Source organism: Stenella coeruleoalba, assembly GCF_951394435.1.
Source record: "Stenella coeruleoalba genome assembly, chromosome: 1".
NCBI lineage: Eukaryota > Metazoa > Chordata > Mammalia > Artiodactyla > Delphinidae > Stenella > Stenella coeruleoalba.
In genome coordinates this window covers 31,841,217-31,857,141 of record NC_137169.1, presented here as the reverse complement: position 1 = coordinate 31,857,141, position 15,925 = coordinate 31,841,217, and the positions used below count along the sequence as shown (strand labels likewise).

General features: G+C 53.9%; 1 protein-coding gene across 1 annotated transcript; it reads left to right on the top strand.

Moving 5' to 3' along the window:
- Positions 1 to 414: 414 nt before the first annotated feature.
- On the top strand, positions 415 to 14,813 carry NT5C1A (5'-nucleotidase, cytosolic IA). Its single transcript, XM_079930443.1, has 6 exons — positions 415 to 626; positions 7,553 to 7,720; positions 8,187 to 8,316; positions 9,907 to 10,029; positions 12,257 to 12,441; positions 14,134 to 14,813. Exons 1-6 carry the CDS (start codon positions 501 to 503, stop codon positions 14,497 to 14,499), a joined length of 1,098 nt encoding a protein of 365 aa, XP_079786569.1. The 5' UTR covers positions 415 to 500; the 3' UTR covers positions 14,500 to 14,813.
- Positions 14,814 to 15,925: the final 1,112 nt, after the last annotated feature.

Genomic DNA, 15,925 nt, shown 5'->3' with positions numbered 1-15,925 from the left:
AGGGGAAAGACGGGGGCTAGCTTTGTTTTGTGGGGGCGGCTAGCTTTGCATTTTTTCCTTTGTGGATCACCACCCCGGGGGAAAAAGTCGGCAGGTCTCCCCTTCTCTCGGTGCCGAATAGCTCATCGAAGAACACTATCCCCGCAATCCCGAACCCGCAGCAGCCCGCAGGCCCGGCTTAGGCCCCCTCCTCCTGCGAGCCGGAGGGTCCAACCGCCCCTCCCCCCCATTTCGGGCGTGGGGCGGTCGGGGAAGGAGAGCGCAGCTGTCCTGAAATACACATCCACCAGCAACAGCAGCAACGCACCGGCTGCCAACAGGGCGAGCTGAGCACCTCAGCGGGCCCCCCCCATCCCGCCCTCCGGCCGGCCCGCACGCGCACTCTCCACCGCTGCCCGCCCCCTTCTCACGCCTGGGACGCGCCTCCCTCCCGCAGCCCAGCCCCGCCGGCTCCGCTCTCCGCAGCCGCCTGCTCCGGCTGGGCCAGATCAGAGCCGAGCATGGAGCCTGGGGAGCCCCGGGAGCCCCGCGAGCCCGCGCCGGGGGCAGGGACCGCCGCGGCCCCGCGCTGGGAGGAAGCCAAGACTTTCCACGACAACCTCGCGCCCAAGAAGAAACCCAAATCGGTAAAAGCAGGGCATGGGTATGGGGGAGAGCAGGGGGCGGGTCACCGGAGGGGGGGTCGTCAGCCTTCTGGAGAGGGACCCGTGGTGCCCCTCCGAGAAGGGACGCAGTTCCTCAGCACGAGAATGCGCCAGGCCGTTGGCACGGGCTCGGGTTTATTTTTGGAGCTCTGCTCTGGTGTTTTTCTTATGCCGGGGCTCGTGTTCCACGCCAGGATCCCCCTCCGTCATGCTGTCATCAGGGCCCAGCTCCAGACCTCGGCCCAGCCCCTCCCCTTGCGGGCAGCCTGGGGCGAGCGGACAGCATTTGTTGGCAAAGCCGGTCAGCGGCGCCTGCGGAAGCGCCCCGGGCTCAGGTAACCCGACTCTGAAAACCCGGCTCCTTGCTGTGCGCTCCGGTTTCTGCCATCTGGGCACCGGGCTCCGGACCCGAACCTCTGCGTTTGGGGTCTGAGTCAAGGTCCTGCGCCTTGGGCTCGGGGTGCCGGGTTCCCCGCGTCTTAAGAGGAGGGAGCTGCCCTGGAATCTGCTCTCTGCGCTTAGGGGCTCTGCGTCCCTGGTTCTGGGATCCCGACGCTGGACTCTGCTCCCCAGCTCCGGGCTCTGCTCGCCTCACAGGGGAGCCCTCGCTGGCATCGACATCTCTGCGACCTCAGTGGTCGTCTCATCCCTTGGGGATTCACACAGAGGAGGGAGCTCGTCTCCTCATTGGACAGATTCATGATGCCCTCGTTGGTCCCTGGGCCTTGCTCACTCCAGCCTCCCAGATCTCAGAGCTTGGGAAGGGGATAGAGGATCGAAGCTGGCTCGGAGCATCCTCCAAAGAGCTCCAGCCTGAGACCCTTCCCATAAGGCCCACCCTGTCAACAGTCATTCCCCCAGAGCACCTCCAGGCCTGCCCAGCAGTGTGGATTGAGAATGAATTAGACTGAGTCCCCGCCTCAGGAGCTCACAGAGACCCTGGACATGGTGAGTGCTCACGTGAAAGACCCTAGCAGTGGGAGCATAGAGGCGGGAGTGACTGCCAACTCAGGAAGTCTTTTAGAGGTGGCATTTGAGCTGATTTTAAAGCCTGAGTAGGTGGACTTTCCCAGGCAGAGAGGGAAACAGGCTGGGCAAAAAGCATGACTGATGTCTTTGAAACTGAGAGGATGCAGGATCTGAAGGAGAAGAGTTGAAGTGATGCCAGAGACCCACAGAGGGCCTTGAATGCCACATTAAGGAGTCTGAACCTTATTCAGTGGGGTTAGGGGTCTTAAAACTAGGTTCCATGAAGCCCCATGTTTCAGGAGGTCTACCCACATGTGAAGCCAATTCATTTTCTTTCTTCCTCAAACTATGTTTTACACAAGTAAAAATAGGTGATAAAACCCAACTTACTCAAATGTATTGTTGGACATTTTAGCACCTTGGAGACTGCCAACATATTAACTTATGCTACATACAGGTTGATTACCGTTTTAGCAAACCTCAGAATAAAGCATTTCCTGTGATCGGTTTTAATAGAAGAGTATCTTGAGATTGCTGACAATCGTTGCTGAGTCTCCTGAGGGTTGTAGTTTAAAACAGAACAAAACAAAAAAAGCCTTTTACCTGGGGCTTCCCTGGTGGCGCAGTGGTTAAGAATCCGCCTGCCAATGCAGCGCACATGGGTTCGAGCCCTGGCCCAGGAAGGTCCCACGTGCCACGGAGCAACTAAGCCCGTGCGCAGCAACTACTGAGCCTGTGCTCTAGAGCCCGCATGCCACAGCTACTGAGCCCACATGCTGCAACTACTGAAGCCTGTGCACCTAGAGCCCATGCTCCACAACAAGAGAAGCCACTGCAATGAGAAGCCCGTGCACTGCAACTAAGAGTAACCCCTGCTCGCCGCCACTAGAGAAAGCCCGCGTGCAGCAATGAAGACCCAATGCAGCCAAAAATAAATAAATAAGATAAATTAAAAAAAAAACAAAAACAAACCTTAAAAAAAAAAGGCTTTTACCATTTGCAACCACTTATTGGTGTGAATTAGGGCTTTCTCAATGCTGTGCAAAAACCGACAAACTGAAACAGAAACAAACTGACTAGATGATGAAGCTTAAATCCACACTGGTCTCCTGTATTCATTGGTTGACATGATAATAAATATAGCGTGAATATGTAATACATTTGAATTTATGGTATAAATTTATACCAATAAGATATGGTACTATATGCTTTACATATTGGGACTCCTTGCAAGAGTTCGTTTGCATAATATGTCAACCTACTTTTAAAAAAAGTATGAAAACCATTATGGAGCTATGGCAGGACTTTTCAGCAAGGGATTAACTCGGTCCATTTTCATTTTAGAAAGGTCACTCTGAGGCTGGGTTGGTGGATGGATTGGAGAGGGTGTGTCTGGTAGCAGGCAGATCAGTGAGGAGGCTGGTCCCTGCCTGGGGAGGAAGCTGTGGGATGGAAAGGAGGGGATGGACATTGGGAACTAGGGTGGTGCGTGGAGCACACCAATCTGTTTCCTCCCCAATCACCAAGGAACCCGGGAGCTCAGGCCCAGTCGTCAGTTATGACCTCTCGGTCAGCCCCTGGCCCTCACTGTTCTCTGGGAGGCAAGGAGACTGGTGGCTTCTTGGTCCCTACTCCTTCCTGCAGAAACCCCTCCCCCCTACAAGCTATTCTGGGGGCTTTGGGCCTCCTGGGCCCCATCAGGGCCTGGCCTAGGCTTATTCTCATCCCCAGGAGCCTGAGTGAAATATTTAACCTCCAAAAGCCTATAGGAGGCCCTCACCTCATGAGGTCAGACGACTTCCTCAGTCCAAACCTGTTTTGTTCCTCTCTCCTCCGGCAGCCTTTCTCACTCTAAGTCCTTCTAGAAATAACAGCTTTTGGCTATGTTCCTATCTTGGGCCCAACAGGCAAAATCACTTTGGCCTCAGTGAGAGCTCCTCAGGCAGGCTGGGTAGGGCTGGACTGCCCTCCTTTATCCCTCCATTCCTGTCCCCCAAGCAGGAGTAATCAGCTGGACCCCCCAATCCCCCCCCACTCCAGTGAAAGACAGGGAGAGCTGGCAGCGCCTTGGCTCCCTGGAGCCCGGTGTTCCCAGGCTGAGTTCCTGGTCTGGGGTAGGGGGTCTCTCTGACCTAAGCTTCAGTCTGGCATCTGGACTTCTTTCTGATTTCTGGAGGAACTGTCTCTAGATGCACCTGACATCACGGGACTGGGTGACCTCCCTCTGCAGCGAGGTCCAAGGGGGTGTCTTAGTGCTTGGCTTCTCCCCAGCTCCGACCAGCCCCTTTCACTTGTTCCTTCAGCTCCGCCTGGAGCCCAGAGAGGCTGCTTCTCTCTCCCAGCTGGCATTCCATATTTCCCACAGCGGCTCTTGCCCACTAGGCCCTTAGACTTCTCCTCACTTGTACAGAGTCAGAGCAGGCTGAGCAGGGAAGCAGGGTCCTTGCCCTGGGGCCCTCCATTCTGGGAGTAAAGAGAGCCCTGCCCTGAGAAACCTCGCTCTGAGGGCATGGTGCCCCTCACCAATTCTCCCAGATCTGAAAAGGGAGGGCTGGGGTGTGAGGAGAGTCCCAGGGAAGTGCCTGAAGTAGCAGGGGTTGGGGTCTTCTGCGAGTGATTGAGGAGGGGCATACGGGGGTAGGGTGCTGCTGTGTGGACAGAGGCCAGGCTGGAGGCCAGAGACTTGGGATCTTATCCTGGCTCTTCCTTGACTTTGCTGGGTGACCAAGAGTAATACTCTGCCCCTCTCTGGGCCTATTTCCCCATCTGTAAAAGAAGGAAGTGGAGACTCCTGGGACCAAGGCAGCTGGGATATTTTTTTTGCAGTGGCCAGAGGTGGAATGGGATGGGGTCTGGGCCGGTCAGCCGGAGGAGACCCAGAACATAGCAGTTTGGCAGGGACTGTGGGACAGAAAGTGACGAGCGAGACCTTGGCTGGCTGCCTGAGCTGGAGCCTCCGGCTTGGGAACCTGCCCGAACAAGCTGGAGGGTAGCTGGCTCCCTGTCCTTGAAGGGGTGTTGGGCCTGGCCCTGGGGCAGTAAGCCCAGGGGGCGAGGCAGTCTCAGCCCTTGCCCTGAAGGCCAACAGGCTTCCTGGGTTTATGAGAGCGGGCCTCCCCACGCCCCCAACCATACCCTTCCCATCCCTGGCCATCCATCTATCACCCCTTTTCTTTCATCTTTACCTTCCTTCCCTGAAGGCTCACGGTGGCTGAGGGGTTTGGGAGGTACCCAGCCCAAGAACACACAGACACTTGGGGGCGGTTGGCAGCTGGGAGAGTTACTGGGCTGAGCCCCAGAGGACAGGCACCTGTCCTGCCAATGCCTTATACTCACCCTGCTGGGCCCACACACTGTCTTGGTTGGGATAAAAGTCAAATGCAAACTGAGGTCCACCTCCTGAGTTTGGGGACTCTGGTCTTCTCTTCCTACCTTGAGGTTCTAAAGCTTCATTAGCCACTAGCCATTCATGGCCACTTAAATTGATTAAACTTAAAATTCAATACAATTAAAGATTCAGTTCCTCTGTCTCACTGACCATATTTCAAGTGGCTCCCTAGCCACATGCAGCCACACGGAGAGCACTGGACGTTTCCATTATCACAGAAAGGTCGATTGGACAGTGCTCTTCTAAAGCATGCACAGATCTCTGCCTTGGGGATAGATCATAAGCTCCATGTGGGCAGGGATCACAACTGTGTGATCCCTGCCATGTCCCCAGCACAGTGCCTGTCACATGGTCATCACTCAGTGTCGTCAACTGATTGGGACCCAGGCTTGACTCCAGAGAGGAGAAATGGGGTTGAGTGCGTGACCTGCGGGCTGTAAGGAGCAGGCCAGCATGCAAGGTCCATTTATGAGTCTTGCCCCCAACTTGAGTCCCTGTTTCCTCATCTGTAAAGTGGGAATCATAGTCCCAGGATCGCTCAAGTCACAGAGATGTGGTGGGACTCTCTGGGTGTCTGTGAGTCCTTTGGGGACCCCAGGGATTATGAAGGGTCCAGCTGCTGCCTGTGGTGGCATTCCTGTCTCCCCATTCTGCTGGAGGTGCCAAAGGAGTTCTGAGGCCCTCCCGGGCCCCTGAAAGAAGGCCTTCTGCAGTCTAGCACCTGCCTACTCTTCTGGGCTCAACTACACTCTGCTCCCATGCACAGAGCTCTGTTCACCTTTGTGAAGGCACGGCGTGTGTGCACACCTCCTCATGCCTTCCTTCGCCCCACTCCTCCTTCAAGGCTTTGCTGAAACGCCTCCTGTCCTATGACAACTTGCTCTGAACGCTTGTCATCGAGACTTTGCTTTCACCTGGTTCGAGCACTCATTTCAGTCCCCTTTGCTTCTCTGTTTACCTGTCTTTCTCCCCTACCAGCCTGTGACTCTGAGGGCAGGAGCCAAATCCCTACCAGTATCATTCTCAGGCAGAGCCCAGGTGCTTGGCACAAAGAACTAGTAAATGTTTGTCAAATTTGCATCAACCGAAACAATATTCTCTGAGCATTTACTATATTTCAAGCAATTTGAACAGAGGAGGGCACTGCACTGGAGTTTCTAGTTCATGTTAAATTTGTCATGGCAAATACTGTCTCCCATTAAACTATATTGCTTAAAAGTTCAGAGACGTTAAATATTTACTGAGCACCTACTCTGTGCTAAGCACAGTTCTGAGCACTACAGATACAATATATGAACAGGATAGTCCTGGTTCCTGTTCCCTGAGAACTCAAGCATGGTTCCTGCTTCTAGAGCTCTGTCTAGAAATAGAAATAGTTAAATAAGTAATTATAATTTAGTGTTTAATTTTACCACAAAGGAAATCCTTAGGAGAGGTAGCAAGCCCATGACTAGGGGTAAGGGAAGGCTTCCTAGAGGTGACTTGTAGTTTGAGACCTGAAGGCTGGATGGAAGTTAGCTGGAAGGGCAGTCAGGGGAAGAGCACATGAGGCAGAGGAAACATCATGTGCGAAGGCTCGGAGAAGATAGGGGGGAGGTGTGCTTAGACATGAGAAAGTCAGATTGAGCAAAACGGGGTAATGGGAAGGTGACAGTGGAGACAGAGGTAGGGTCTGTCATGAAGGACTTCCTACTCCATACTCAAGGCTGCCGATCCACGTGTGAGAAGAGTGGGTACCACTGAAGGGGGAGGCGGGGCATGATCAGATCTGAATTTGGGAACAGTCCCCTGACAACACTATGGACCACGTATTGGAGGGAATGAGAGATGGTGATGGGCTGGACCATGGTAGGGAAGACAGAAAGAAGTGGATGGATTCTAGTAGAGTTGGCAGGTTTTGGTGACTGATTGATGGAGGGAAGGGGGTGAAGGAAGAGTGAAGACTTGCGGTTGACTTCTGGGCTTCTGGTCTAGGTGATGAGTAGTTGGTGGTGCCAAGCGTTGAGATGAGGAAAGTGGGGAGGGGACCAGGTTTGGGGGTGGAGAGAATGCTGGGAATTCAGCCTTGGGCATGATGAGTTTGAGTGTCTATTAGTCAACTGGGGCAGTTAGATATATGAGTCTGGAGCTCAGGAGAAAGATTTGGGCTGGAGATAGAAGTTCTTATATAATTGTCATGTTTCTGGGCACCGCTTCTTCCTAAGGGCATGTAGCTCCCATTTTATAATGGAAACCATCTGGAGACTGTCTTGAGCATCTGTCATACTTTGACTACATACACTGTATTCATTTTTCTGTCGAGTCCAGATGGCTGGCTAGATTGCAAACTCCCTGAGGGCATGTACCTCCCATCTGATTGTCCTCCTCTGTGGGGAGCCATCAACTCCCTCAGCCCCCAGTTGGGTCCTGCACAGAGGGGGTCCTGATCTAGGTCTGCCCCTGCCCAAGGCTGAGCTCCTTAGGGCAGAGGCTGGACCTGTGTCTTCTCCCTGTCCCTGAGACCTGCCTCAAGAGAATCTGAGAGTCAGCCCCTTCTCCTGCGCCCCTGCAGCCCAAGCCTCAGAATGCAGTCACCATTGCTGTGTCTTCCCGAGCCCTGTTCCGCATGGACGAGGAGCAACGGATCTACACGGAGCAGGGTGTGGAGGAGTACGTGCGTTACCAGCTGGAACACGAGAACGAGCCCTTCAGCCCTGGGCCGGCCTTCCCCTTCGTGAAGGTGAGGGGCAGTTCCACCACTGGCCATACGGTGCCTTCGTGGGCGTTAGAGAAAAGCACTCCCATGGGTGTATGAGTAAGGAAAAGGGGTCCCTTCTGGGCAGATGCCACCACACAGGAGCATAGCTTGGCAAGTGGACAGCCATTGTGGGAAGAAGAGGCCACCCCATCCTCTGGACTAATGCAACCCCACTCCGGGTAACCAGCTTAGTGCATGGAACCTAAGCTGGATTTCCACCCCCACTCACCCTTTTAGTGAGGCACCCCTGGGCAATAATCAACACGCACAGTGGCAGAGACTGGGAGGAGATAGCCCGCGTCCACTGGCCTCACCCCGAGCCTGGCCCCGGACCTCCCCTCTCCTCCCCGTGTTGGATCCCAACTCACCCCTCCTCTCCAACCCTGGCTACCAACTCCAGGCATCAGTCCCTGGGGGTCTGAGCCCGAGGGTCCACTCTCCCATCCAGGCTCTGGAGGCTGTGAACAGGCGGCTGCGGGAGCTGTACCCTGAGAGCGAGGACGTCTTCGACATCGTCCTCGTGACCAACAACCACGCTCAAGTGGGCGTCCGTCTCATCAACAGCATCAACCACTATGGTGAGCATGAGGGCTTTGGCCATGACGTGACCCCTACCGGACACCCGGGGTTGGGGTCACACCTCTGCAGGGTGCAGGTAAACCCACTGGAACCTCGAGCTCAGAGGGGTGTTGGTAAACAGGCCCTTTTGTGTAGCCTGCTTGTGTAGCATTGCCATGTTCAGGGTGTAAATATTCCCACCGTGGCTGATGTCAAGCTACCAACAGTTGAACAATCTAACTGGCTCCAAAAGTCCCTGGATGCTTAACGTTCGGCTCTTGCAAGCTGGTACAGGCCGGCTCCAGCACATCGCCGCACAGGCCCCACTCCCTATGTGATTGGGCAGGGCACTTGCTGCCCCTGTGCCTCAGTTTCTCTCTCTGCAAGGGGGCTGACAGGCCTTAAAGTCTGCTGGTGGAGGCAGGTGCAGTCGTCAGAGTGAAGGGACTTTGTGTCTTAGTCCAAACTCTTGTTTGAAAGTAATAGACCCTCCAGAGCCAGACCTTTCAGCTGAAGAAAATGGTGGGGTTTTTTTTTTGTTTTTTTTGGCTGTGCCGCATGGCATGCGGGATCTTAGTTCCCTGACCGGGGATTGAACCTGTGCTCCCTATGTGGAAGCGTGGAGTCTTAACCACTAGACTGCCAGGGAATTCCCGAAAATGATTTCTTATTAGGTTACAGGTGTGCCTCTTGGAACCACAGGGAAGGAAGTGAAATTGGGCCCACAAAGGCCTGAGAATCCCAGTACTGGCAATCTCTCCAGGGCTTTTTTTTCTCTCTGGACCACATGAGCCCTTATTTCTGCTTCTCTCAGCAAATCTGTTCCTTTTTTTTTTTTTTTCTTTTTTTTCTGTCTCTTTTTCTCTTTCTGCAAACTAGGTTTCTCTGCCTTTCATGAATATGGCCCAAACTGACAAGTTTACAAGTCCTTGTTCCTTGTTTTCAGCAACCAAGAGAGGCCAGTTGGCATTTTTAAATCCTAATTTCAAATTGTTAGGAGCAGGGGTGATGTTCAAAATATTTAACCACCTTGTGACATAAGTACCGAGGAATCAGGACAGACACTACCTATGGTACTGGGGCAGAGTCCTGAAGGACCCCTGCTGTGCCCTTCCACTGTGGACCCTCCTGTGTGAGGGGCTGGGGTGGTGATGGGGTAACTCAGTGGGCTCAGAGCAGCAGCCATGTATCAGCAAGCAAAGTTTTACAACCTGCACAGACATAGGTACTAGGTGACTCTCAGCCCAGGCTGGGAGGGAATCTAATTGGCCCAGCTTGAGTCAGGTGCCTATCCCTATCCAGTCAGCTATGACCAGGTGGGACCACGAGCCACGAGGCTGGGACCTACTTTTGTAGTACTGTGATCCCCTGAAAGGGGATATTACTGTGAGCCAGGCAACTCCTCCAGAGATGTGATCATCCCCATTTCATGGTCGAAGAATGGAGGATCTCAGAGAGGGGGAACGCTGGCCTAAAATCACTCAGAGAATCACTCTGCTGCCCCACCACCACTCAGAGCCAAGATGGCGTCCACTGAACACAGAGGGACCACTCTGAGCCCCTGAGGGTTGACCCAGGCATCACCTGGGTACTCTCTACCTCCTCTCCAGACCTGACCATTGAGAGGTTCTGCATGACAGGCGGGAACAGCCCCATCTGCTACCTCAAGGCCTATCACACCAATCTCTATTTGTCGGCTGATGCAGAAAAAGTGCAGGAAGCCATCGATGAAGGTGAGTGAAACTGGGGAAGGAGAGTGTGGGGAGTCTGCCTGAGGGGGCTCAGAGATGGGAAGCCTTGTCCTAAAGCTCTGAGCTGGCTCTAAGGGTTGCCATGGTAACTGGAAGGGGAGGACCATCCTTACTTCCTATGACCTGTCCTGTAAACTCTGAGAACAAGGCCTCACCTATTTCACTTATTGCCCATCTATTCCACTGTCCCACCTCCTGCCCTACCATGTTAAGGATGCCTTTACTCATCAGCATCACCCAGCCTTCCGTTTCCATGGGAACCTTCCTTACAGCCCAGAAAGCTACTCCCTTCCAAGAATCTTCCAGGTCAGTAGGAGTTCTAATTCCTGTGTGACCATGGGCAGCCTCTGTCCTTCTCTGGGCCAGTGAGGAGGGAAATCAGTACCTAGTCCAGCCTGAGCAGTAGAGTCTGGGAAATGACCAGCATTCCAGCAGCCGGGCCGGCCAGTGCTGAGGTGAGGTTAGAGACACAGCTGCAAGCGCGTGTGTCTTTCAAGGGGCAGTTTTGGGGATGGTATCCATAGTCTCCTGACAACGTGTGTTTCCCTATTGTTCACGGAAGAAGACAGGCTCACAGGGGAGGAAGAACTGCCCCACTGCCCGAGAGGGCTCCTCAGGCTGAAAGCTACTGTTACTTATTTATTTTGACATTTTATTGGAGTATAGTGGATTTACAATGTTGTGTTAGTTTCAAGTGTACAGGAAAGTGATTTAGTTATACATATATATATTCATTCTTTTTCAGATTCTTTTCTCATATAGGTTATCACAGAATCTTGAGTAGATTTCCCTGTGCTATACAGAAGGTCCTTGTTGGTTATCTATCTTATATATAGTAGCGTGTGTATGTTATCCCAAGCTCCTGATTTATCCTTCCCCCCAGTGTTTCCCCTTTGGTAACCATAAGTTTGTTTATCAACCAACGATATGTTTACTTTCCTCTTCCTCTTTCATGCTGTCTCCTGCCTGGAAGCCTGGCCTCTCTCCCGCTGATGCCTCACTCCCCTGAGATGCTTGGGGTTCCAAGAGACTTTCTTTAACCAGGAAGCGGAAGCCATTTCCCTAGACAGATGTCACTCCCTCTGGTTGGGGTCTTGGCATTGGTCCGTATGTGTGCCTCTATATGTGTATAATTTAAGCCCAGGCTAGGGAGCAGGGGATGGTCCGGAGGCAGGCCTTCCCCAGGTCCGGTGGTTCTGGTTCATCTTGGTTCCAGCACTGGCAAAGCTGAGAAGGTTCCTGGCCTGATGTCCAGGGCCTGGGCCTACTTACGCATCCTCAGGCTAGTGAAGTTGTGGTGAGGCTGGCATTGCTCTTTCCTCCCAAAGCTCTGCCTCTGTCCAGGCCTGCGGCCCTAGATTCCCAAAGAGCAGGGCTGACATGGCCTTCGGAGAGGTGAAGAATCGGGGATGGGCTGAGCCCACTGCCTGGGTCTCCAGCCTCCTGGTACCGCTCTTTGCTGTCCAGTGAGTTCTAGTTGGAGCCAGGGTTCCCAACAGGCATACTGGGCCGTCTGGAGAAGCCGAGTCTGTGTCACTGTGGCGGCAGACTGAGGGGGTGCCCACACCCACCTCACCACAGACTGCAGCCTAGAATCTCAGCCCCAGACAGAGCTGAGCACCCTTAATTTTATCTTGGTCCAGAGAGGGTGAGGGACTTGCCAGAATCAACAGCAAGAGAGTAACTGAGGCCCAGCCAGGGTCGGGGCTCCTTCCCAGCCCCCCTGTAGATCTACATCAGGGGCCTGTGAGGAGTTCCAGGAAGGACAGTGGTGGCCTGGGGGACTCGCCCTTCCATCCAGGACTGATGTTTGTCTGGTCCATACCAGCATGAACTTACTAGATATTAAAGTATTGAAATTCCCCCATGCCGATTGATAAATAGCTCCTGCCCTGAGTTCTCTGAGTGCCCCCTGTTCCCTGGGACACCTCCCGGACCTTCCCTCAAAGCAGCAACTAAAAGGGAAACCCTGGCATGGGCTGGGGCCTTCAGAGTCCTGCTCAGAGCAAAAGCCACTATCCATTCTTACTGGCCCCTTTGGAAATATTCCGAATATTAGCCCTCGTTAGCCGGCCCCTGAGTCCTAGGTGAGGCAAGCAGGGCAAGGATAGCCTGAGATAGCCCTCTCCTGGCCCCCAGGCAGCTGAGGCAGGTGTCAGGGCCCTATTACCTAGACGAAGGCAGACAATGCTTCCGTTTCTCTGCCCAGGGATCGCAGCCGCCACCATCTTCAGCCCCAGCAGGGATGTGGCTGTCTCCCAGAGTCAGCTGCGGGTGGCCTTCGATGGGGATGCTGTGCTCTTCTCAGATGAGTCGGAACGCATCGTGAAGGCCCACGGGCTGGACAGGTTCTTCGAGCATGAGAAGGTCCACGAGAACAAACCTTTGGCCCAGGTGCTCCACACACTCCCCAGAACCCTTGGGTGGAGCAAGGAAGCTCCCCAGAACCTGTCCTTGGCTGGAACCTCCAGCCCAGAACCAAACCCCAAGCTCAGCCCAGAATCCAGCCAGGTCCCCTCCCTAGGCCTCCGGCCTTCCTCCCTCTCACCTGACCCCTGGGTCCCCTCAGCGAGCTTCTGCCTCTTCTTTGAGCTCCCATCTCTCTCACTGCATTCCCATCCCCGCTTTGAAGCCCACATTCTCTCTCTAAGCCCCTCTCTGAAGCCCCTACGTCTTCTTTGCAGCTCCGTTATGAGGTCTCCATCCCCATCGCTTCTCGGCCTTTTGGCTAAACTCAAGTGTAGGTCTCTATCCCCTTCCTGAAACCCCCATCCTCCCTCTAAGCTCCCAGCTCCTCTCTGAAGACTCCATCCTCTTTCTGAGGTCTCCATCCCATCTCTAAAGTCCCCATCCCGCTCTGAAGGCCTCATGCTCTCTCTCTGAAGCTGCCATCCTCTCTCTGGAACGCTTGTCCCCTCTGAGAGATTCCCCCACTCCTCTGAGAGGGATCCCATCCTCCCAAGAAGTCCCTGCTTCCCTCACTGAAGGAAAGGAAGAGTTGGGCTGGTGCCCTTCATTGGGGCAAGGAGGTCCAGCTAGTGTGGGGTCTGGGCAGCCCATCTGCTTTGGGCCACACCAGCCCTTCACACCTCCTGCCAGCCATCCCTTGGCCAGGGGCTCAGAGACCCTTACTCACCCTTAAACTGCTCAGAGTGTCACTGAGAGCAGAATACACCCTAGAGCTGGTGGAAATTCCTTGGGGTTGGAGCTACTGGCATTCTCCAGCCCTCCAGGGAGCTCCTATCTGTGCTTTTAACAAAAATCTGGGTGCTCAATAACCCCAAAGCCTCTCTCTCCAAGGGCTCAGCAGGCTTCAGCTCTGACTCCAGAGTAATCGTTTCATTTTCTCTCTTGTTGGTTCCCTCTGAAATCCTTGGCAATCCAGAGCGGGACCGTTTTTCCACTAAGTGGTAGGCAGAGCCCCAGGAGACCACTGCTTGCCCCAGGTCACCCAGCAAGTGAGGGGTCTCCAAGATTAGAAACCCACCTTTCCCGATTTCCAGCGGCGTTACAGTTTTCTTCTTCATCATCCTCTGGTTCTTTATTCACACCTCCTCATGAAGCTTCATTGCTCCAGGCACTGTAAAGAGTAAATCCTTTCCCTGACCCTACAGAGCTGGAGCACGACACCCTGAGCCACTCACCTGCCCCAGGGGCAGGGTTGATATCGGGCAGTGACACATGGGTCTGTCTGTCGCAGCTAAAGTCCATTCTGATTGAAGGGTGCCCATGCCATAGTTACTAAATACTCTTAATATCCTCCCTGCTGATGAGCACGAAGGCCACACTTAACAGAGTTGCTGGACAGACACCCATGTACCTGGTGGGCTGCTATAGTAACAACCCTGATACGGTTTTTCTGACGCAGACATCCCCAGTCACAGCAGACTGCCATAGGGACCTACAGCCCAATTGATGCATGCAGTGGCCCGAGCAGACATAGCGGAACTGAGAGATTTAGAGATCCTGAGAAGCTTTCCCACCCCAAACAGCAAGATCCTAGTGTTATAGGTAGGAGCCCAGCAGCGGAGGGGGCAAATGTTTGGGAGATGGGTGAGCTCACAGTGTTCCTTTGCCTTCTCGTAGGGCCCCTTAAAGGGTTTTCTGGAGGCTCTGGGTAGGCTGCAGAAGAAGTTCTACTCCAAGGGCCTGCGGCTGGAGTGTCCAATCCGCACCTACTTGGTGACGGCACGCAGTGCAGCCAGTTCTGGAGCCCGGGCTCTCAAGACCCTGCGCAGCTGGGGCCTGGAGACAGATGAGGCCCTGTTCCTTGCGGGAGCGCCCAAGGGCCCCCTCCTGGAGAAGATCCGCCCACATATCTTCTTTGATGACCAGATGTTCCACGTGGCTGGGGCTCAGGAGATGGGCACAGTGGCCGCTCACGTGCCTTACGGTGTGGCGCAGACACCCCGGCGGACCACACCCACGAAGCAAACCACATCTGCACCGTAGCTGAACCACCAGCTTTGCTGACCCACGTTGCTCCAGGCATGGCTCCAGGTCGTACACGTCGCCCAATGGACACTTCTAGTTCCTCACCTCTCTGCCCTTCTGCATGTCCGCCCTCATCCCTGTGAGTGAGGTACTTGTAGGAAATTAGGCAGACTGGTCCGGCATTCTCACCAGCTACCCTTTTGGGCAAACACTGTGCCATGATCCTGGCTCAGAAAGTAAGACTGTGCAGAAAAGGTGGGTTTCAGGGGGAAGTTGATGGGACTAAGGGTGAGAGGGTCAGAGCAGCAGGATGCCTCAAGAGGAGCTTATAAAACTAGCTCAGTGTAGTACAAAGAACACTGCTTTGAGAGAGATGAGATCTGGCTTCTAAACTTTGTCCTCGCAGTGTGCACGACTTTAAGTTTGAGGTGACTTTAAGGATGAGGTGACTTCCCCCTGTGGTGCACTGGTCAACTCTCCATCCTTGCAGGAGCCCCTGCAGCCCCTTTGTCACCACTGCCAGGGGAGAACTGTCACCGCGTGATGAGTCAGCTTCCCCACCTTTTAGGGGGTTTTCAAACTCTCCTTTAGCTAAAGAAGCTTGGTTTTATAAGATTGCCCTCTTTGAAGGAAGGATTCTGAGCCAGGGCTTCTCCTGATATACATGGTACCTTTGTACAAATTATAGAAGGACACTGTCTCTAGAATGAATTGTGAAAAGACGGCCCTTCCTCTGGGCTGACCCAGACCACGCTGGGGCACACAGCTTGGTTAGCAGGATATAGGCTGGATTTTGGCCCCTACCAGCTCCTCAGCCCAGAGGCCTTTGTCAAATGGGCAAGGCACACAATCGTCCACAGCAACCTTCCCTATAATTTTACACGTTTGGAAACCACTGGATGAGATGACCTGTCTACTTCCTGTGATGCCTTAATCTGAGTCATCAAGGGTCAGCTGCCAGGTGCAGGGTTTGTGGAAGGAGGGAGGGAGTGAATTTAACCTGCATGCAGACTCTCATCCGGCCAGCAGGGGGCACTGCAGGCCCTCCCTGGGAAGGCGCTTTACTAGGCCTGCTCAGTGCTTCCTTCGCTTTTGCTTTTTAGCCAAAGTTAATTTGTTGCTGCCTATCAACCCCCTCACCTCAACCCTCACTCCCTCAATGACTGTGTCCTACTCTGCTTGCCCAGCAGCCCTGCTGGGGGGAAGAGGTGGAGAATTGGTGTTTAGTGTTTGTGAGCTCAAATGCAAGGGGAGAAACCTTAGGGGCTGAAGTGGGAGGTGGTCCAGGCTGAGCCCAAGGGAAGGCCTGCCTGGAGTGATATAGGAAATGTGGGGAGGTCAGGTCTGATGCAGTGACTGGTTAGAGAGGAAGGAGCTGCAGTGTGCATTAGCAAGATTCTCCAGCTGTGGGATTGTGATTGGAGGTAGCAAGCTCTTCGTCACT

Excerpts from the sequence above, each read along its gene's own strand:
- NT5C1A (XM_079930443.1), top strand. The coding sequence starts at position 501 with ATGGAGCCTGGGGAGCCCCGGGAGCCCCGCGAGCCCGCGCCGGGGGCA. Across the intron at positions 7,721-8,186 it reads CGGCCTTCCCCTTCGTGAAG|GCTCTGGAGGCTGTGAACAG; the intron begins GTGAGGGGCAGT and ends TCTCCCATCCAG. Across the intron at positions 12,442-14,133 it reads AGAACAAACCTTTGGCCCAG|GGCCCCTTAAAGGGTTTTCT; the intron begins GTGCTCCACACA and ends GCCTTCTCGTAG.